The sequence below is a fragment of the Corythoichthys intestinalis genome, chromosome 8, assembly GCF_030265065.1.
Source record: "Corythoichthys intestinalis isolate RoL2023-P3 chromosome 8, ASM3026506v1, whole genome shotgun sequence".
Taxonomy (NCBI): domain Eukaryota; kingdom Metazoa; phylum Chordata; class Actinopteri; order Syngnathiformes; family Syngnathidae; genus Corythoichthys; species Corythoichthys intestinalis.
In genome coordinates this window covers 17,880,709-17,904,748 of record NC_080402.1, presented here as the reverse complement: position 1 = coordinate 17,904,748, position 24,040 = coordinate 17,880,709, and the positions used below count along the sequence as shown (strand labels likewise).

The following is a 24,040-nucleotide window of genomic DNA, read 5'->3' as shown; positions in this document are numbered from 1 at the left end:
AAAACTCAAAATCCTATCAGGACTTAGTTTAGACTAACTTAAAACTTAACTAGAACTTAAAAATAGCTTGACACGAATGGAAATTCAATTGAAACACGCGGGAAAACACCTAACTTTAAAGTGATGTGTGTTATGAATATGTATATATTTTTTATAAGGTCTAAACTTTTTTTTGAGTAAAAGCTATGAATTAGGCTACGATCATACTACAGGTCTTAATGCACGAATCTGATTTTTTGTCATATCTGTTTTTTTGGCGTGCCCGTTCAGACTGCCTTTGTCCATTGAGACCATTCAAGTATTACGCATGCGCACTAATTCGCAGTCCGACACGCACTGAGCAAGACGACTCGCATGCGCAGAAGCATCAAAACAAATGACCACACAATCACACATGCCGGCTGTCATCCGTCATTCCAGGGATATCATATTTTGCTTGTTAAAAAGAGGACACAAATAAAAGGCATAAATAATCCCCGTTTAGGGTTATATTCAAAGTATATGGATCGATAGCATGCACGCACTGTTCGTGCATGTCACACACACATACGAGCAGTTTGCCCCACATCTCGGCCGTGTAAGCAATGTTGAAATATTGCTTATATGGAGCAGAGAGAAAACCGATCATTCTCAGGCTTATCTTCAACCCATTTTTATTTTTTTATGACTGTTGTCAAGTCCGACCCTTCCTAAAAAGCCATGTTCAAGGCAAGCTAGGCGCTAATAACGCATAGCTGAATCGCTACTGTAGCGTCTCTCTCGCTTTTTCATGACGTAATTGCTGCATTAAATCCGATTTGCGGGACTGGACAGTACAGACCGCCGCGACAGTCTGGAAAAATGTGGCCCAGATCGGATTTAGACCACATACGAAAGTGACCCAGATCGGATTTGAAATGGTCCCGTTCTATGCGACTTGTCACGTTCAGACCGTCAAGTTAATGCCTCACTCGAGTCGGAAAAACACGAAAAAATCGGATTCGTGCATTAAGACCCGTCGTATGAACGTAGCCTTAGTCTTTTTTTATTCTAGTCACATCTGAGATGCAATTGTTGGCTGTCTTCAACAATGTACATCGAAAATGAAAACATTGATTGACTGAAAAGGGTTCATTATTAGATGAAATGTCTTGTTTTCTCATGAATATTTATAATTGCTCTTTACCTAAAAATATATGTTTTATCAAATTACTCGATTAATCGATAGAATTTTCAGTCAATTACTCAATTACCAAAATATTCTATAGCTGCAGCCCTAGTAAGTTTTCATAACTTTATCCTGAAAACATAGCCAAATTTATTGATTGCATGGGTCATCCATGATTTTCATGTGCGCATGTTTTTTTTTTTAAATGGCATGCTATGAAGGTACCATTGATTTGCGCTAGCTTAGCCACTGCGGAGCCCTGAAACTAACAACTAAAAAGCTACACGGAATTTGTTGAAATAAACTCCATCGACTAATGAAACCCTCGCTAACTCGAAGATTAAGCCTGATGTCAAAAATCCTGAACTTCCCCTTTAATTGGAATTTGTGATCGAAACAACAATACTAATGAAATCAAATTTAAAAAAGACGAAGTGACAGCTTGTAACTTGAAAAAATCCTAAATTAGGGCACTCATAAGTCAAGGTAGAATCCAATCAGCTTCACCTGTACTCCCGAGTGTCTTGCCGCCGCCTGTTGTTGGAGGTCCTCTGCGGTACGGTCTGCATTAGCAAGCTGTGGGTCAGCCTCCCCGCCGGCGTATCTCCGCACTCCTCTTTCTCTTGCTCCGCTTCTCTCTGCCCGCTCCCGCACCTTAAATAGGGTAAAGCTTGAGTTATGCTCCTGTGTTCCGGTGACGGCGAAGTGACTACGGCTTCAATGAGCATTCGGTAGTTCAGTGGTAAGGGAACGCGTTGCTCTGTAATTCACCGCCAAGCCGCCAAGAGGCGTGTGGCGTTATTTATGTATGTACGGTTTTGGGGCATGCTTGTTGACTTCCACTAGTCTAGTTTAACAGAGAAAAAATAAACAATGCAAGATGGAATGCTTTAATGTGGATCTTCAGCTCATCAACATTGAATAAATGTTGATCATACAAATGTTGAGGCGCAGGCGACGCAGAAGACTGTTTCGAGGCGGTCTGGACGACGAGGACGTTTGATGACACACAGAGAGTTCTATCCTCAGGTGGAAACAAGGAAGCTGTGGCGGCTAGCTTCAAACTGGCGTCGAGCACTGCGTCCAGCGTTTTGTCCGAGGTCTGCAAAGCCCTCCAGCCAGATTTGTTTGCCGTGTCCTACAACCAGCCAGTTGGAAGCCATAACAGATTTCTGGCAGCTATGGAACTTCCCAACTGCGTTGGTAGCCCTGATCTTAACGTTATCATAAAAGCACCGAGGCACTCTCAATCAGTGATGATGTATCGAGTGTGAACCGTCTATTGTTGAAAATTAAACATCAAAACAACTCTTTTGACACCAAACCTGTGCTTTATTCTTCATATAATTGAAATGTGACACGTACAGTGCTCTCCATAATTTTCGGCACCCCTGAAAAAGATGTGTTTTTTAGCTTCTAATATATATTTTTTTAATTCAAATAATATGGGACCTTAATGGAAAAAAAAAAGAAAAATCCAACCTTCAATACAGGTGCATTCATTCAGTGGGAAAAAAATCCCACATAAAGAAATAATTATTTGTCATCAAATAATGTGTGTCACAATTATTAGAACCCCTGGTGTTAATACTTTGTACAACCCCCTTTCGCCAACAAAACAAGGTCTGGGGACTGAGATGGCCATGGGAGGAGCTTGATTTTGTGTCTGGTGAACCATTTCTGTGTAGATTTGGCCATATGTTTAGGGTCATTGTCTTGCTGAAAGACCCAGTGACAACCCCTCTTCAGCTTTTGGGCAGAGGGCAACAGATTTTGATTTAAAATGTCCTGGTATTTCAAAGCATTCATGATGCCATGCACCCTAACAAGGTTCCCAGGGCCTTTGGAAGCGAAACAGACCCACAGCATCACTGAGGTGCTTTTCAGCATGCGCATCGTTCGTGGCACGCCAGACCCACTTAAGAGTGTTTGTTGCCAAAAAGCTCAATCTTGGTCTCATCTGACCAAAGCACACGGTCCCAGTTGAAGCCTGGGACCGTGTGAATTTTTGTGTGAGAGAATTTTTTCTTTATGTGGGATTTTTTCCCCACTGAATGAATGCACTTGTATTGAAGGTTGGATTTTTCTCTTTTTTTTCCATTAAGGTCCCATATTATTTGAATAAAAAAAATATTAGAAGCTAAAAAACACATCTTTTTCAGGGGTGCCAATAATTATGGAGGGCACTGTAAATAAGTCACAGACTAACAGGAAACATAAGTACACAATAAATGATAAAGTTCACCAACCAAAAATACGACAAAGTGATAAAAAGCTGGCAGTTCTTGGCTGACTGGGTCACCGCTTCGTGTGGCCATTTGATTCCGAACACACACATACTGTACTTGTCTCGGTGGTGCTTCCATTTTTTTTTATTCAATCGCTGGCTGACCTCCAGCCCTGTATTTTCAGCAATCTCCTCCCACGAATTGCTTGCCATTTGGCAATCTTCATAATGTCTTGACGAGACATTGTAGAAGTTGTCGAACTTGCTCTTCGTTGATACTCTCGTCGGCTTGGTCCATTTTGGCGTGTAGAAAAAAAATGTTGGGTGATTTCGCGCTGAACCGGAAACAACAGTCTGAGCGAACCAATCATACAGTAGTCCATTTCCACCACGTCACACGCGTTGACGCGACGCAAAGTCAGGAAAAAAAAAAAGGAGGAGCCAGAAAGGCTACGGCAGAGGGTTGTAAATCGGGTCCTGCTTGACGGCGCAGGTCTGACGCGGAAGCATAACTCATCTTTAGGGTCTGTTAGTTGGAATTGGAATAGGCAATAAGTGCATTTTGCCACAATTTCAAGCCAGGTTTCCTAACATGTCTCCAGCATAATTACACCAACGATCATGACAGACACACTTCGTACCCATTTTCTTTCCTTCCAGCATATTTCTCTTTTGCTTTCTCCACAGCATTATTTGTCATGTGAAAAACACAGTCTCATGTATACTACTACGTCAATGGAAAGCCTGACTTTTTTTTGAATGACAACCAGTGAACTTCCCTTTTAGGATATCAAATGCAGAATTCAGTGTGAGATGTTTAAATTTTTAACACAATCAGGCACATATCACTTAAAGCAATAAAAAATACAAAGCATTTTTGATGTTTTTGACAATTTTGTCGCAGAAACATTTTAGACATATACATTAAAAACGGGATGCACCTAGGGAAAAAAAAAAAAGTTTCTGGCTGAAACCCTAAACAGAATTAACGGCAATAGACGTCCAATCTAGTGCTGCAACGATTAATCGATTAACTCGAGTATTCGATTCGAAAAAAAGATTCAAATTCAATTTTGCTGCTTCGTGTATTCGTTTAATTAAAGTGGCGTTGTAATGGTTTATTTTGAAAGTGTTTGCATTTAGTTTTATTGATTTGGGTGGATACACTACCTTCTAGTCTGCCTCATTTCACATGGCTGAATCCAGGTGCTCCCTGTGAAGCACAGATCCTGCTTACACATTTAAATTTATTAATTTCTGTGTAGCGCTTTAACTTTAGAAAATCCACCAATAAAGCTTTTGAAAACCGTTCATAAGAAAAAAAAAATGATTCATTGAGGCATTTCATTTGTAAAATATATGTTAAAATCTTTGTCATTGTGATTGCTTTTCTCTTTAGCACAGGACTTCTTTTTTCTTCTTTCTTTCAGAAAGAAAGCTGACCAATACGCGGGGTCTGAAAGGCAAATTGTTGGATTATCTTTAAATACCCGCTACTTTTTGAGCAGAATTCTAGCTTTGTATAGGCTAATGTTCCTATTGTCGAAAGCACAAAGGTGTGTAATAAACAACTAGCACATTTATATTTTGCATTTTGTTTTCTTACTGTACCGAAAATTAACCTCAAAACCGAGGTATGTACCGAACCGAGATTTTTGTGTACCGTTACACCCCTAGTATTTTTTCTAACTAATGTACGAAAAATTAAAAGTAGCTAGTAGCTGGGGGCGGGGTGCATCAATAATCGATTTCTAATTGAATGGTAGTCTCTCAATCGTAATTGAATCGTTAAGTTCCCCAAGATTCCCACCTCTATTAGATACTTACTATTTTGCACTATTGGTCTACTGTATATAACCTTTTTGACCATAATATGTAGAATAGTCAAAAACACCTGTTTGAATGATCAAAGTATTCAGTCTCATTTTTTCTGTTAAATGTTTATTGTAACGAGTTGAATAAATATTATCAAGCTTCAAAACGGTTCATTGAGCATGTTTGGTTGTCAATGCGACATCAATATTACAAATTTTGACAAAAAACATGTTTTTTTTTTTTTTTTTGTCTTTTGGGGTCCAAAATGTTGATTATGATTGGTCAGTGAGAAAAAAACAGTTTGGACATGAATGTTTTCGTTTCCTGAAAAAAGGGACCAACCATGCCATTGTTAACAATTTTTTCTTTGGAATATAAAAGCAACATGCAAAGCATGCAAAATCTGACAGAATAGGACCAGGCCTTGAAGAGGACACATTTTGAATAAAACAAAATCGGACAGGACCAGTCTTACCTCCACTCCTCATCTTCCGTCAGAGTGGGCAAGCAGCCCGGTACAGGCTTGACGGGCCCTGATGACGGGCTCTGGTCGCTGGGGTTCAGCTTAGGACTCTCGCCACCAGTGCGCGTGTATTCCAAGTACAGGTCAGACTTGAGGAACAGAGGGTAAGTATTTTCCTCCATCGTGGCTTGGATCTCTGTCTGGGCCTGTGGCACAGGTGAGTTCATATTGTGTATATTAATTAATGTACATCTAAAAGGGCGAATACATTAATTTGCCGGAAGGTTTAAATCAAGGGCGTAGGTTTGGTGTTAATATTGGTATGGACGAAATAACAGCTTACCCTGCAAGTAAACTTTTTTTCTGGTGACGGGACATTAATCAGACTAAACATATTTGGTGAATGGGGGTCAGGGCTACATTTTTCACTAATATGAACCTAATTAATTTATAGGCTAAATGATTAATGCAAAATAAATCGGTATTAACCTATACTAATTTTCACACTGCAAATTTATAACGTCTTAATCCGATAATTTTTGTTAAATCTAGTCAAATAATTTTCGGCATCTTTTTTTTGAGTGATAAAGTCTAGTTAACAGATTAATGCATCAGATTCTTCCACTTACTTTAGGTAAATATTACTATTTATTGGTATTGAGCCCATACATTTGAAGTTGGTCATTTTTCACCTAAATCAGGAGAAAATTTCTTTAAAATAATGTTTTGAAAAATATTCTTGAATTAAGAACCTTTCTGACAAACAGGTTTTTCTTTTAAGATTAAATATACAAACTTTTTGCTTAAAATAAGTCTGTTAAGCTTATTTTCCGCTAGCTGTTTTTCGTATTTCAAGAAATCTCAGTGAGTAAAACCGACTTGAAGCACTGTAGCAGTAGCAAAATTAAACGCTTGTTCGCACCTCCACAACATTGACGTGTTTTTATATTACTTACAGTGGCTGCTGCTGGCAGAAAAAAACTAATATCCCGAGTCTTTGAAGGGGGGGAGTGGCATGTTGTATTTCTGTTGGGCTGTGAATGCCTGCATGTGTGTGTGGGTGGGCGGGTTCAATTCCTCAGCCAATTAAACGTGCGTTTGCGGGAAAAAATGGACTGGCACATTCAGCAAGTGAAAAGTGGTCGGTATAAGTCTGAACATAATGAAAGTACTGTAATTCACTTAATAATAGTAGGATCAATTCTATCCTTACAACATATAGGGAGACAATCTAAATGACCTATATAACTGAACTCATTATGTAATGCAAATAAGGTTGCTTGAAAGTTGGTGGGGATAATTTGAGCATCCTGAAAAATTGCTAGTGTTATGTTCCTACCGTCCCTATGCAAACCTACGCCACACATCGCAGGACGTGCAATTGTTTTTTGTTTTTTTTTGAAAACTTTTGTTTTACTTCATAAAAGCAGCAAGTGTGCAGATCCTGGATTCTTTTATTTACAGCATGCCTGGATTAAACGGCATTATATCAATTAGGGATGTCCCTGATCCAATCACGTGATCGGAAATCAGGTCGTTTGTGCCATTTTTCTGAGGATCGGAATCAGGTGAAAAGATTTTAATCTAAAAAATGTTTTCATATTTTTCTGCTTCATGCTCATACAGCCTCTTACCCTACCTCCTGCTAGGCAGTGCGACCAAACTGTTTTTGGTCACCAGTGCAGCTGGCGATTGGTTTTTAACGTTAACGATGATTAACAGGTTTGTAGCTTTGATCTGGCCCCTTTTCTCCGGGTTCCTGCCACATCCTAAAAAAACTGTGCGTGGTATGCTGATTGAACATTCCAAATTGTCCGTAGGTGTGAATATGTGCTTGAATGGCTGTGTGTCTATATGTGCCCTGCGACTGGCTGGTTCAGGGTGTACCACAGCAACGAAAAAGTAAAAGGGGAGCCTTGGAAGTATATATCTTAATGTTAACTTTTTCTAATATCGTTCAGTCCTATCCCAAACAGAGCTATTCAAGTTATCTGGTGAAAATTCTTCTAATTTTAATGTCGCAATAAATCGCAAACCCACCAAAAATCGCAATGATAGTTTTTTCCAATATCGTTCAGGCCTACTGCATGGGCAATGTTTTGGTGGGAGGGGACATTTAAACGCTCATGTAAACTTTCATACAGGTATAACACCTTTTATAGAAGATAATTGCACATTTCAAAGCAACAGTGACGTTAACCGGGAAATGAAAAATGTCGTCAATCCAGGGTGCCTTATTGTATTTTAGAAATTCCTTGCATTGTCGAGTGAATTTTCGTCTTTCTTCGACAAGCATTTTGGCATATTAAGTGCTGCTAATTTTCTTAATATCCACTTTATATGTAAATACAACTTAGGTTTAGAGTCAATTTTAAGTAGATTCTTTAAAGATATCAGGAAAAAATAATTTAATCAAGTTTAAAAAATAAAAACATTTTTTTTAAAAATCAGACATGGAAAGAAAGGAAGGGAAAAAAAACAGCTGGTAATTGTTTTGCCAGATGACGCAGCCCTACATGACATCATTAAATTTTCTGGCTCTAGGATGCAAATGCTAATAGTCAATAATAAAATTTAAAAAAATTAAAAAAAACAAGTTTGCCTGGGGTTGTGTAAAGAGTAAAAAGATTTTAAGTTAGATGTACTGTATTCAAATAAGGCTTAAAAATGTGTTAATTTAATCCAAACCCTGTACATCTGTCATGATTTACTGACGTTAAATGACAACCACAACATTATTTTTAATGCTTCAATAGGCTCTTGGCCAAGTGATGATTAAAAAAAATAATAATAAATAAATACTCTATCCACAAATGCCAAACCACATTTATTAAACTCCATTTCTTTTGAGTATAATGTCAAGACTGTCAAGGGGATTTTTGCACCTGCTAAGTCTCACGACAACACTTGAAATCTAATGAAAGGTTATTCATGCAATGAAGAGCCAAGCAGCCAATTGTCCCATTACTTTTCGTAACGTGGGAGGCAAAACAAACATAAATCGAAGTCAACTCTATCCACAGTGTCGCGCTTTGCCACTAAGGGAAAGGCTATTTTGAGATGTTTAGTTTTATGGTTTCATCCCAATTCCAGACATATTTTCATGGACCATTGAGCGAAACGCGCAACTCTCCACACAATTTTTTCCTGAAACATTTTATCGAATTTATTTTCCATTGATGATGATGAAATGTCTATCTTGGCATGTATTTTACTTGCATACAGTACATAGGACTTGCACGATGCAGGTTTCCACGAAAACTTAAAAGTGCATGTGACACGAAAAAGCATGTTTATTTCATAATACACGCGGTATTTTATGCTCCTAAATGATATGGACCGCTTGGATGTGTGTGGAAGCGATCGCTATAGTTATTTAGTTTTTTTAATCCCGCGCCATGAAAATGAGTGACTTCCGGCTTCGGTCTTGCATTGAGGAGGAGGACGCTGTGACGTGTACAGGAGGAGTCCTCTTCACTATACAGCAGTACTGTTGTGTATGAGGACTAAGGATTCAGCTGATTTTGCAGATTATTTTTCGCATCACGCCAGCCAAACGGCTGCAGAAAAATCTTGCTGTATGAGGGAGAGGCGTGTGCACCTTTTTGGAGTTTCAAAAGGTTCCCATTCACCGTGGATATTGGCCAAAACAAGCCCTACTACCGTGGGACCATTGGACTTACGAGGAAGTCAATAAACGTCTTGTTTTGTATTATGTCAAATACGAATACAGCGATTACAAAGTAAACACTACAAACTTTCTTTAAATAAAGGACTACTTACGTTTGATCATTGATAGGCATTTAAAAAGCTCTCCTCATGCACATTAGCTGCACGTTAGCTTCACAACAACTGCAGCCGCCCTCCTCCGGGGAACGAAAAAAATTACTCTCCGCCGGGCGGTTTGCTGATCCGCAAAGACAATCGACAACCCAGTCGTCATGTCAAACAATCCGGGCTAGTTACCGTAATTTCCCGAATATAAGGCGCACCCGTGTATAATGCGCACCCCAAATTTACTTGTAAAATCTAGGGAAAAATATTGTACCCGTTTATAACGCGCACCCTAATTTTAGCAACAATAAATAGAAGAATACAAGAAAACAGAGCTCGTGTACAGATACAGAAATGTCATTTTACTGACTGGTGAAACACAGCACAAGCATAGCATATTGGTAGTTCAAAACATTAGCATAAACTGACAATATTTACGGTAATAATACGATTTGACAACTTCTCCAGCTTACCAGAATCTAGGAGAAAACAAAACAGATGTGACTTTTCTTTTAAAGGCTGCTGTATAACTTGCTCGTTTCATCATGATGAATAAATATTTCTTCCATGGATTGATACGGTAAAATGAAAGTGAGAACGTAAGTCGGAAATCCGTGAGAGCTCATCGCTGTGACCACGACAGTAACAATAGGAACTATTGTTATTTGGGATTGAGTTTCCTGAGGGACAGATATAGTTGACGGACACAGGAAGTCTGTGTGCTTACATTTGTTATGGTCAGAGTTGCGGAGCTGCAATAAACGTTGACTCAAATGAGTTCAAGAAACTAAATTCCGTGCTTTGAAGTATTACCGAAACAAAATGGTGACGTCACGAACCGTAATGTTCGGCAACGGGTCGCCGCATACGTTTCTTCAACACAACGTGGCCGTGTCAATAAAAAAAAAAATCGGTTTATATATATATATGTAATATATATATATATATTTCTGTCTCCATCCATGTACCCGTTTATAATGCGCACCATGATTTTACAAGTTGATTTTGGGGAAAAAAAGTGCGCGTTATATTCGGGAAATTACGGTGTGTGATTTTCCGCTTCGAAGACTTTGAAACATCACTCTGTTCCTAGCTGTCACGCCTCTTGGTTTGTTTACATTCTCCGAAGCCGGGGAAGGGAAATGACATATGTCTGATTTAGGTGTCATAAAATATCGTTCGGGAGGTGCGACAGTAAAGGTGAAGTCGACAGTTTTGACCATTATGGAGTAATTTTGCCATGTCGTCCTGAATAAGTGCATTTTTATTATTTCATATTCCATTTAGCACAAGACTGTTATTTGTCATGACCATGCCATTTATTTAGCAATTGGGGAAAATACTTGGATAAAAAGAATATCCTGTAAAAATATTGAAGTGAAGAGACAGAAACAATGACATTTTGCAGCTCTCTTTGTCGCGTTTTCCTCGTTGTGAATAGTTCCCCCTCGACGGGCTGACTGGTCCTTCTCAAGCCATTTATTTAGCTATTGGGGAAAAATACTTGGATAAAAAGAATATCCTGTAAAAATATTGGAGTAGAGAGACTGAAACAATTACATTTTGCAGCTCTCTTCGTCGCATTTTCCTCGTTCTGAATAATTCCCCCTCAATGGGCTGAATAGTAAAATCGATGAGCCCAGTCTCCCGCTCACGTCATCCACCTGTTGGGGACGCTAGAGCCCTATAATGGTAGGCGTGGCTAACCGGCAGATTAAAAGACTAATTTCTCGTCATCTACGCTTTGCTAAATTGTTGTATATAGTAGAATCATCTCAAAATATGATTCTAATTCACATAATAATGCTATTTAAGACTTTTTTTTCTCCTGTCGTATGCTCTTTAAGTGAGTTAGGACTGAAAGCGCAGCTTGAAGTGTTTTTTCGGCATGTGTGTAACGGCAGTCCTGTGAGAAACATACCTGCTCAAACATGGCAGGGTCAGGATGCGGCCTCCCTACGCAGTCTCGTATGAAACTCTTAGTGGCCGGCTTGATTTGCCTGGAGACGATGCCGCCACCGTCCACAATGTATTTTTTGTAGATGGCCTTGGCCAGTTTAGGCCGCTTCTCCGAACTCGTCTTGCGGAATCCCGAACAAGCGAACCAGAAATCCAGCAAGTCGGCGCAGCCTTCCTGGCACAGGAAGTTGCGAAACAGCTGGATGCCCTCCTGGTCGTCCAGCAGCGAGTGGAGCGACTCGGCCCACTTCAAGTAGGGCGGCGTGGGAGACGCCGAGCCCTCCGGTTCGTAGCCTAGGTCCAGGTCAGGGCGGCGCGGTGTCGCGGATGACGAGGAGGAGGGCGCATAGCCCGAGGAGTCGGCCATCTTGGCGGATATGGAAAGCGGAAAAGTTTGCGAGAGTGCGCCCGGTCGGGTGGCCGCCGACTGCGCGGGCGGCTCCACGTCAGAGCCTTCCTCGCCGGGGACCGGCGGCCGCGGGGCATCCTCCGTGAAGTGGGCCGGGGCGCTCAGCGGGGCCGCCACCCCGCCGCCGCCGCCTCTGAAGCCGATCCCGTGTAAGTCCCTGACAACGCTCATGACTCTGGTTGCGCGCAGCAGAGGTCACGCTTGCCCCTGTAGCGATGATTTTGCAGACAAACAATTCACCCTGCGAAACGAGAGACAAGAATAGCGGTGGGTGTCACAAAAGAAATCAAGAGGGCGGGGGGTGTCAAGTCTATTATTACAGAGGACATTAATGACCCACCTGCTATGTTGTGGGTCAAACAACAAGAAAAATGTTACAAATTGAGTGGTACCTCAATTTACATGTTTTCTCACATTACAGTTGTCACTCAGCAGATTTTTTTTTGTCTTGAATTGCATGAGTTGACACCGTCTACACTTTAGAACCTCCACTACTCCAGTGAAAAGAAAAAGTAGACCCTCATTTCACTAGAATATCAGTTTACAGCCGCACTCAGACTCATACTTTAAATGGATAGACAGCACGTTGATCATGTGCATCCCAGCAGCAAGAATCTTGTTTAATAAAGTGAAACGACACAGAATTTCATTTTACAGGTGTGTACTAGTAGAAAAAAATGTAAATAAAAGCCAATATTTCCCAGAAGTAGACGAAAAAGCTATTGTCAGACATTATTAACTCATTCACTCCCAGCCATTTTCACCGGAGCAACCTTCTTCGCTCCCGGCCGTTTTACTGGATTTTGACTGATTTTGCAGGGCCCACAGAAAATTCTGTTCTATTGCTTTATAAACATGGAACCCACCAAAAGAAAGATTAGACTCTCTTCTTTCAGCAGGAAAAAAAGTTAGTTCATATCTTTTTCCATTTTTTCGAAATCAACATTAGAAAGTAGCTTAGTTTGAGCAATTTTCCAATTTCTGATGAAAAAAAACAGAGAAATTGAGCTTTTTGTAAAAGCATACATTTCAAACATAACTTTGACTTTAACACAGCTATTTTTTGCTTTTGTGACATCCCAGACATCTGAATAATGCTTTCCTTCTACAAAATAACATAAACAACAAGACAAATAGAGCTTTTGATAGCAAAGTAACAATTTATTTACACATAACTAAACTATTGAACTGTGAGATGATGCTGTTGTGGCCATGGCTGTCGCCCCGGCCGTGCAACCCGACTGTTCCGTTCCGTTAAATCGGGTTACGCCTGCCGTCCTGTGTGGGTTCATTCTGGTGGGGACCTGTGTAGTGACTAGGGGTGCGCGAAATTTCCGATTCTTAGATTATTCGCGATTCGGCCGTGGAAGATTCGAGAACGATTCACAAACATCCAAATTCCGATTATTGAAATATGTCAAGTAAAGCGGAAGTAAAACACACTCAGCGCGCCGCGCGGTCTTCGAGACGCAATGAGGAACGGAGCGAGAGTAGCTAAACATCATGCTTGTCATTACCCGGCCCCTCGGGTAATGCCAATGCTCAACTCACGGCTCTAGCTCAACTCATGCCGCGAGATAAAAAAAAAAAAACATACCTGACTGCTGCCGAAAGCTGCTACAAAGTACGTCCACAATACATAATGTTAAGGTAGATATCATATTTATATAGGACTAGATGTAGAATAGACTCGGTGGCGATAGCAGCACATGTAGAGAAAGCTAGATGTGGGCGTTAGTAAACGGCCGCCATCTTAAAGCAGTAGAATTCCCTGCAAGGCTGTTGTAGCGAACCTTCCAAGCGAACCTAATTAACTTATTATCTAAAATACCCCTATATCGGTATAATATTGACTTGAATCTATCTTTAAAACTTTCACATGTCGAAAGTAGACAAAAGAGAAATTATGGAATAACAGGAGCAATTTTAACTACTTTAACGGTTGATTGACAACATTAAATTAATTGAATGTAGTTTAAAGCTGCTGATACAAAATGGGGATTTGAGTATATTATTTATTGTTTTTAACTGTTAACTTGATACTGAAATAGTCGTTTATTTAAGCCTGCGAGGCTTTTTTCTTTTTTTTTTTTTTTTTTTTTTACAGTTTTTGTAATTTATGTACAAAACATTAGCAGCTAATAGCGGGAGGGGGGCATGTCATCAATAATCGTTTTATAATCGAATCGTAGCCTCTGAATCGTAATCGTAATCGAATCGTTAGGTGCCCAAAGATTCCCACCTCTAGTAGTGACCACTACCTCATAACAGAATTCACCTAAGGAAGTTGTGTGGGGCATGTGCCTTGTGTTTTACATCGTTCCCCACATTTTTCACACGCTTCCGACTTCTTCCAACTTCCGTTTCCTGACTATTTCTCTTCATTAACTTTCTTTCAAGCTCGGTCATCCGGGAGGGGCTTGGTGTCGAGCCGCTACTCCTCCGCGTTGAGAGGAGCCAGTTGAGGTGGCTCGGGCATCTGATTCGGATGCCTCCTGGACGCCTCCCTGGAGAGGTGTTCCGGGCATGTCCCACCGGCGGGAGGCCCCGGGGTCGACCCAGGACACGCTGGAGAGACTATGTCGCTCGGCTGGCCTGGGAACGCCTTGGAATCCCGCCGGAGGAGCTGGCTGAAGTGGCTGGGGAGAGGGAAGTCTGGGCTTCCCTGCTGAAGCTGCTGCCCCCGCGACCCGACCCCGGAATAAGCGGAAGATAATGAATGTATGAATGAATGAATGAATGTATGAATGTATGAATGTATGAATGTATGGATGTATGGATGTATGGATGGATGGATGGAACTTTCTTTCATGGTCCGATATGAGTTCTTACCAAATGTGCTCCTGCTCTCCAGTGGCCAGTTTTACTGTATTGCTTTAAAATGGATTTTGCGCTTTGGAGCGAAGTTGCATTAGAACCTAGAGATGTCTCTTGTGAAAAAACACGTAAAAGACGAATAAATACGTTTTTGGGACACTGAAACAATTAAAAATAGAACACATTTATACGTTTTTGGGAGCAAATGAGTTAAGTGTCAGTACTACTTATTTAATCAAAAGTTAGATTGTCTGGCCTATCAATCTCGTATTAGCTTCCTATTTGCTACACGGGGCTATTGAAGTGAAATAAGCTTTTATAGACCCAGGGAGTGAAGCGGGTATCAATTGAGTCTGAGACTGTGAAAGACGGCACGGATTGAACAGGTACAGAAACTAAACAGTTTTTTTTTTTTTTTGCTTGGTTTCAGCATTTAAGTGCCGTACAAATGTGGCACGAGTAGGCATGTGCCGATTACCGGTTTCAAAGTATACCATGGAATGAAAACGCCAAGGTTTCAAAACCGCAAAAAAATTCCCTCACAACGTCCCCAAGGTATTAACTATTTTTTTAATATACCAAAAGCGCATGGAGAAAACTCGCACTTGCAGCTGCAAGGCTCAACCCTCACCCACCGGTTGTTGCTCAGTGTCAGTGAGTCAGCTGTGCTACACGGTGGCTGGAAGAGGTGAAACTCCTGAACTTTTTTCCTCATTGAAGAAAACGAAATCGCTGGTATGGGAATACTTCGGCTATAAAAAAGTTACAGACCTCCGCAGCTTAGAGGAGGAGGACCCACCGACATGTAAAACATGTTTGCGGAGGTTGGCTGCCTAGGAGTCAATACCTCCAATATGATTTCAGATTTATACAAAATTAAAGGTGAGTAAACACTAGAGGTGTGCGAAATTTCCGATTCTTAGATTATTCGCGATCCGGCTGTGGAAGATTCAAGAACGATTCACAAACATCTAAATTCCGATTATTGAAATATGTCAAGTAAAGCGGAACTAAAACAAAGCCAGCGTGGTCTTCGGGACGCAATGAGGAACGGATTGCATTGCGTCCCGAGAGTAAACATCATGCTTATAATTACCCAGGTAATGACAGTGCTCAACTCACGGCTCTGGCTCAACTCATGCCGCTAGATAAAAAAACAATAATACCTGACTGCTTCCAACAGCCACTACAAACTACGTCCACATAATGCTACGGTAGACAATAGATATCATATGTATATAGAACTAGACGCGAAATGACAGACTCGATGGCGTTAGCAGCACATGTACAGAAAACTAGATGCGAAATGACAGACTCACTGGGGTTAGTAAACAGCTGCCATCTTAATGCAGGACACTTCTCGAAGCCTGTTGTAGCAAACCTTCCAAGCGAACCTAATTAACTTTTTTATCTAAAATACTCCTAAATCGGCCAAATCATGATTTGAATCTATCTTTAAACCAGTTTTAAAACTTTCACATGTCGAAAATAGACAGAAGGGAAATTATGGAATAATGGGAGCAATTTTAACAACTTTAACGGTTGATTCACAACATTAAATGAATTGAATGTAGTTTGAAGCTGCTGATACCGAATGGAGACTTGAGTATTTTATTTACCGTTTTGAACTGTTAACTTACTGAAATAAGTTACTGATAACTTACTGATACTGAAATAGTCGTTTATTTTGAGAGGCTTTTTTGTACAATTTCTGTAACTAATGTACGAAACATTAAAAGCAGCTAATAGCTTGGGGGGGGTGGTTATCAATAATCAATTTATAATTGAATCGTAGTCGAATCTTTAGGTGCCCAAAGATTCCCACCTCTAGTAAACACTGTCATGAACGTTTCCCACCAGCTAAAGGAGTTAACTCTCATGTGTTTAGTGGTGGTAAAACGTGGTGTTTTTTTCTCTCTGGCAACTGTATGTGTTGGGAAAGAGTGTGTATAATGTAAACATGATACGAGTCATGCACACGGGCTTTTATGGATAATAATTAAATTATTTTTGCTCTGATGGTAATAATGTTGAGCTGTGGCTGTGGGTTTAGAGCTGCATTTATTTATTTATTTATTTATTTTAAGAATATATATCTTTTAAACTTAAATTTATTCCTATGTTCCAATTTGCTAATGTTTTGAAAAATAAAAATCCTGTTCAAAAGAAAAAAAGTTTTTTTTTCTAACCCAGATATCTGAAAGTAACACATTTTAGAGCTGTAATTGCAATAGCGTGAAACCGTGATGTTTTGGCTTAAGGTTAAAATACCGTCAGAATATCATACCAGCGCATGCCTAGGTAGGCGTGATGTCCCATTTATCACAATGTGCACTGTCATTGGGCAACATAGGACCTTTAACTCTTTCAGTGCTATTTATTATGATAGACGCCCAATCGTGTGGACTTTTTATTGTTCTGCTGTGAATTTAAATGGGTTTTCCACAAGTAGATGTCCAATCCATTTGTACTAGGAAGTCTAGCACCAAATGCATTCACTTCCAGCCCTCCCAGTTCAACTGGATTGAATGCCTATCGCTGTCAATTGCAGCCAATGAGTTAATATTTGTCACATGAAATTGATACTTTCATCACTGAAATGCCGGTCCAATGAAAATCGGTTTGTCTTTTTAATCCCACATAAACTAATATGGGACAGCATTAAATATGGTTAAAACACAATAAAACCAATATAAAAAAACAATATATAACCAAATATATATTTCGAAGAGAGAGAACATAAAGATATACATGCTTCGTTTGGCCTCACTTTTACTTTTAGAAGTTTCTTGTTTGTAATTTTTTTTTTTTTTTTTTTTTTTTGACTGACCATGCAGTGGGTTGCTAGTCCCGTGAAAGAGCTATAGCAGAAGAATTTAGACTGGAACTGATTTAAGAATAGCCGGAATGCTACGCAAACAATAGCACGGTTGCATTCTGTCCAACGGTGACAGTCAGCCACTATTAGCAAAAGTTCACTAGCGGCGAGTCTTCTATGGACTCACACCGCCTAAGTACGACTACTGAGCTAAAACTATAAAGGTATAAAGAGTAATATAGTTTGAGAGCAAGTAATAGCCTGTTGAAACATACAAAAACGCATTGAAACTAATTTAAGCGAATTTGTAAAGAGGCTAGCTAGTTAGCATGGAAGCTAGATGGCTAACTAGCCTTGAAGCTGTGCCCACCAACAGTGTGCCAAGGCTTTGAAGTGAGAATCTCATTCATCTTGGGCCTTGCGAGAGGGGCGGTGTGTGTGGGGGATGGGGGAACTACAGCAACAAACTCCACAACTACATAAAATGGCCTGATCGTAAATTTTAAAATAAAAATCCAACAAGACCCCCTGCACCACAAGTACAAGCACTCCGCGGCAACTTTCATTGGCGTTCATTTTAATCGGGAGGAAGAAACCTTCCGGAAAAAAAGTGTTCAAACTCTCTCGTGATGCAAACAAAAACAAGAAAGCAAGAGGGGCACGTTTTCCACTCTGCCTCCTAGCCTGTTAGCATGCTAGTTAGCGTTAGCTCCGAGGAGCTCCCCGTACACACACATTGTGTATTTCGCTCCACACAAAAAGTCCTACCGTCTCTGAGAGGCCGATCCCCGTGTCGCGCCGCATTGGGGATACTGGCGGCGAGTGTGGACTCCGCAAGGCGACATAAGTAAGGCTTCATTGGGGTGAATGTTGAGGGGGAAAAGAAAAAGAAATGAAGCCGACGTCTTTCTCCCCCCCTCAACTCCCCATGGTGGCCGAGTGGCTCCACGGCAATAATACGAGGGAGAGAGAGAGCGCGCAAGAAGGAGAGAGTGTGGGAGAGAGAGTAGACACGGGTAGAATGGAACGTTCATCGCTATTCATTTTTACTTCACAATTCTTGGCTACAGATGAGTTTTTTAAACTTAATTACTAGTAATTTTTTTCACAAGTCAATATTCTTTAGTATGCAAACTCAAACGTAGCCTTTATGTTAGGGGTGTCCCGAATCCATTGATATACTGTATGTTGGAAAAAACAGACAAGGCTGAAAAAGCAGTTTCTGCTTTCACACCCCTCTTTAAAATAAACTGCTGTATTTTAATCTAAAAGAACTGTTGTGTTTGATAAAACAATATGTCTAAATGCTGCCACAGCAGATTCATAGCGCATTAAACCCCCAAACTATTTTTAATTTGTCCGTTTTACCCTGGAAACCCCCGTTTACAGACATCATGCAACCACTTTTGTTTCAACCCAGCCATAAAAAGAAGCCCAGTAATTATATGTATTTATTCGAAATGTATATCATTTTTAGCTTACAATCGTTAATTGATGTCTAATCAACGGGGTAGGTTTGTTTAATGGTAGGGACATAACACTACCAACTTTTCAAGATGCTCAAATTGTCCCCACCAACTTTTAAGCAACCTTATTTGCATTATATAACGAGTTGAGCTATATACAGTGGGGTAAATAAGTATTAAGTCAACCACCAATTAATAATAATCGATCCAAACAAAGAAAAACTTAAAAGAAAAAAAAAAAACGTTTAAAAGGCTAAATGTATGAAAAACAACATCTCGACCACTCCTTGATGTCTGCAATTTCTGCATCGCGACCCTTGTTATATGAGCATGTTTCACTCATAAAACCCCCAAAAATCCAGCTGTGGCCATTCACATCTGTGTGTTGACACTTAATGATACATGCTACATGGAGTTTTTGGATCAACACAAGGTAAGTACGCGATAATATCAGTATATATATAAAGTAATGGCGTCTTTAATTCTGCTGTCGCGTGCTCTCACCGCCAGTTAGGGTTTTGCTGTTTTTTTAAATGCCCTGTTGTTCAGAATTTTCCTTCCCCAAGAAATTTGAGGTTTTAAGATTTCCAATGATGTATCACACATGCATATAGGTCAATTTGTAGTTTGGCCACATTGGGGGTCTCTGAGCGGAACTTCAATTCACCAGAGTGTTTTCCACCATATACATCGGTGGGTTGGTTCAATCAAAACGATTTCAAGCAAAAACATCAACATAGCCATCTTTTACATTTTTAGAAAAAATGTTTTTCATTAAAATGTATGTATGTTTCCGCAACAAAGTTTTCAAAACATTTCAATTCTTTTGGATATACAAGTAATCCCCGGATTACGGATTGTTTGTATTTTACGGTGTGTGTCTCGGTCGCTGTTTTTTCTCCACTCGTTTTTTTTTTTTTTTTTTTTTTTTAACTCGCGTAACAGTGTCTCATCTGCCACCTCTCAGCATTGATGGGAAGTACAGTAAATGATTTGTCATGTACTTTTGTTATTTATTAGGTCTAATTAATCCGTTTGATTTCTATAGTACAGTAATCCCTCACTACTACGCGCCCTCAATCCATCGCGGATTTTTTCCCAAAGTGATGCATCTGTCATCCATCGATTAGCTTGTTAAACAGTTACTGTGGCAACTCATTCTGTGTAAGTGAGCAGTTTGAGCAGTTTTGAGTTGACTCACTTAATGAAGCATTTAATAAAGACAAGCATTTTTCTACTTTTCCTTGTTTGAAAATAATTTGGTGGGACAGTACCATGTTAAAAATTTGTCATAATTATTACATTTGAAGTGGTTAAAAACATCTTTTAATATATATATATATATATATTTTTTTTTTTTTAATTATACTTTAGGGAAAAAAAGTGAAAAAATATGTCTTATATGTATCTCTTTCCAATGTTAAATCTGAATGAATACATTGCACACACAAAATTTTTTTTGGGGTGGGGGGGGCTACTTCGCGGTCTTTTGCCTATCGCGGCAGGTTCTGGTCCCCATTAACCGCGAAAAACGAGGGATCACTGTAATAGCTATGCATATCTGGCATTTCGTTATACTACAATTATGTGCAGTCCGCTTCCCTTTGTTGTACCCGGACTTGTTTGATGTCACGCCAGCGCTACTTTCTTTTAGTTTCAAGCATTGCTTTCATGACTACCTGTACAGTAAAGGGCTCCAGATTAACATTTTTTTACTAGGAGCACAATGGCCTCCAATTTTACATTTTCGGGGCTCACACTGTATATCGAAGCAAATGCAAAGTTTTCCTAGAATTTTTACTGTATAACCGGTAAATACTTTTATAATGAATGCATAAAAACTACAAATTTCTGACTCTTTTTATTCTTTATGAGCTTTGACAGCAATCAGTATACAGTGATCCCTCGTTTTTCGCAGTAATACCCCCACCCCACCCTTTTTTTTTTTGTGTTCGATGTACGTATTTATTAAGATTTAGTATTGGAAGCAGATACGTATAAGACATGTTTTTTCACCTTTTTCCCAAAGTATATTTTAAAAAATCTTTTATGTATTTCTATATTTTAATAAATGGTTTTTAAGCACTTCAAATGTAATAATTATGACAAGTTTTAAACATGTTACTGGCCACCGAATTATTTTTAAACAAAAGTAATGTAGAAAAATGCTTGTCTTTTTTAAATGCTTCATTAAGTGAGTCCACTCAAATCCGCTCCAGCTACTTACTTACACACAATGAGTTGGCACAGCAACTGTTTAACAAGTTGAACGATGATTGACGCGAGGATACATTGGTGCCTTGACCCGGATTGACAGTGAAGGTTTCAGGGGGGTGATTGTAACGGGTACACGCGGCTCCGTAGTGTGCGGTGCGTGGAAACCTCCCTCCTGATGCCTTCATGTGGGTGTGCTGGCAACTGAAGCTGCTAGCCTGAGCTTATGGCTTAGCGGTCAGCGCATCCGCCTGCCGTGCTGACGCATCGTGTGACCTGGGCGAGGGGGATGGATCGCGCCACACGGCGCGATTCAATGCAAACAACGGTTACATTGGTGCCGTGACCCGGATCGGCAGTGCAGGTTTCAGGGGGTGAGTGTAACATTGTTCCCAAGTGCTGTCAAGTTTTTGTGCTAGCCTGATTATAATCCGCTCTACAGAGTCCACACATTGCCTGCCTCCACCTTCTTTTTCTTCTGTTGTATTTTTCCTTGGCAAACCAGCTTGTTACATTACAGTAAACTAGTGGATTTAACCGTGAAGGAGTTTGTCGGCAAAACAAACAAAAAACGCAATGTTACTTGTCGAGCAAGTGCAAGTAGATGAAAAAAAATCCTCGCACCGGCTCTAATTTTAGTCACAAAATGCAACCATTTTGCTGCAGTCTGGAGTTCTGACTGTAATTATTGTTAACTTGTGTACTGACTAATTGCCTGCCATTGATGACAATAGACGTTCCTATGCGTTTAAACTAGGAGGTCTGGATGTGACTGCTTATCTTTCACATTTTTCAGAATAATCGCTGCAAGCTCTCCCGTGCTCTCTTCAAAACTATCAATTCTGTCCTCGATGCTCCAATTTCCCTAGATCCTGATGCATCAAATGAAAAATGTGACCGCTTTCTTCAATTCTTTATTGACAGAGTTGCTACAACTAGAGCCTCTATTTCACCATTTTGCAATGATCCCTCCGTTCCCATGCGCTGTTCATCTGTTTTCGCCCAGTTTGAGCAAGTTTCTTCTTCTTTTGTCGAAAACATTGTTAGTAATATAAAGCCCTCCGGTTCCCCCTCCGATGTAATTCCCCCTCGCTTATTTAAAGAGGTTTTTGTCATCATTGCTCCACACGTCTTAAAAATTATTAACTGTACGGTGGAGGAAAAAATGAGAAAAATATTGCTACAAATCACACATGGGGACACACTTTAGATTTTACACCAACAAGAAAGGAAGTAAGGTGAACAAGGACTTTGCTGTATGCAAGAATTGTCTAAGAAAAATAAGTTTCACTGGGAGCTGGTGACGTAGTGGACACGGGAGTTTGTGAGCTTCGCTTTCATCACTTGAGGTAAGAAAGTTTTGCAATGTAATTGACTTTTTAATTCACATGTATTATTTTGATGACATTTGGTGTTGAATAATATAAAATAAACCAGGACCCTAAACTGGATGACAATGAATATCGAACAAGCCCACATGAATTTACCGATTTATTTGATATTATTTGAGAACCAATTTCCATCTAGTTTACTACACAAACTGTTATTACTGTCATTTTGATACAATAAGCTATAAAAATGGTTTGAATTAGAAAGTGATGTGCATGATAATTAATGTAGCCTACATATTAATAATAGGTAATTATTGAATTTTTAATTTCTATACATTCAATTCATATTTTTTTTAATTCAATACTTCCAACACAAAAAAAATCAGGATTTCAACTCAAACGCTATGAAGTAGCTAATATTTTTGGTTTTATTTTGTTGTTTTTAAGGTGAGGAAGACTGTGACTGAGCAAGTCTGACATCTTAAATGCTGAAGCAGATAGTGGAAGTGCTCAAACCAAGCAACAAAGGTCATATACGAAGAAAAGACCCACCAATTTTATCATTGCCCCACTCCAAGCTCAACTGCTGACACCTACGGCACTTTTTATTTATTTATTTTTTTAAAGATTTAAAACTTTAAAGAAATTAAAGGTGCAATTCATCATGATCTCGCCAAGCGATATCAGTGGTCGTGGTTGGTTTCCTCTATATGTGCAGGGGCACAATTTGCAGTAGATTTATATTTTACAGCAATGTTGCACAGAAAAGGTGTCACTGTTTAATAAATGACTTAAACAGTATTTCTTCTATTTTTAAATATCTTTTTTTTTTTCGTTTCAACAGTTGTATCGTAGAATGTCATGTATCCAATTTCTGACCAATATATCGATAATCGCTGTATCGTGATATAATCGTTATCGTGAGCCTTGTATCGCGAATCGTATCGTATCGTGAGGTGCCCTGAGGTTCCCACTCCTAGTAGTCTCCTTACTAGCACATTGCCATGTGACTTTAAGCATGCAGTAGTAGAACCTTTATTGAAGAAGAGAGGCCTAGACTCCACCCTCTGTTCAAATTTTAGGCCCATTTCTCATCTTCCATACATCTCTAAAATACTAGAAAAGGTTATCTATAGTCAGCTGCTACCATTCCTTGAAGAAAACCAGATTTTGGAACCATTTCAGTCTGGTTTTAAATCCCTCCACAGCACTGAGTCGGCACTTTTAAGAGTATCAAATGATATACTTCTGGCAACAGACTCTGGCAAGTTTGTTGTTTTAGTTCTTTTAGATTTATCTGCAGCATTTGATACCGTAGACCATCAGATTTTAATTTCTCGTCTTGAACACAGTGTGGGTATTCAAGGTGTCGCTCTTGAATGGTTTAAGTCTTACCTAAATGAACGGAGTTTTTGTGTGAAAATGGGCAATTTCATGTCCAAAAAGGCATCGCTTCCACATGGGGTTCCCCAGGGATCTGTTCTCGGCCCTCTTTTATTTTCACTTTATTTATTGCCTCTTGGTTCTGTTTTTAGAAAACATGGTGTTTCATTTCATTTGTATGCTGATGACTGTCAGATCTATTTCCCATTGGCGCAGA

General features: G+C 39.7%; 1 protein-coding gene across 2 annotated transcripts in view; it reads right to left on the bottom strand.

The window, feature by feature from the left end:
• LOC130920284 (axin-1-like) overlaps positions 1-24,040 on the bottom strand; it is a 57,751-nt gene that overhangs the window by 14,451 nt on the left and 19,260 nt on the right. For both annotated transcript variants that reach the window (XM_057843382.1, XM_057843381.1), the window contains exons 4-6: positions 11,348-12,035; positions 5,665-5,858; positions 1,655-1,801 (exon numbers count right to left, since the gene is read on the bottom strand). In XM_057843382.1, the coding sequence (XP_057699365.1) occupies positions 1,655-1,801; positions 5,665-5,858; positions 11,348-11,965 (959 nt within the window). In that variant the 5' untranslated portion in view covers positions 11,966-12,035. The remainder of the gene's footprint in view (positions 1-1,654; positions 1,802-5,664; positions 5,859-11,347; positions 12,036-24,040) is intronic.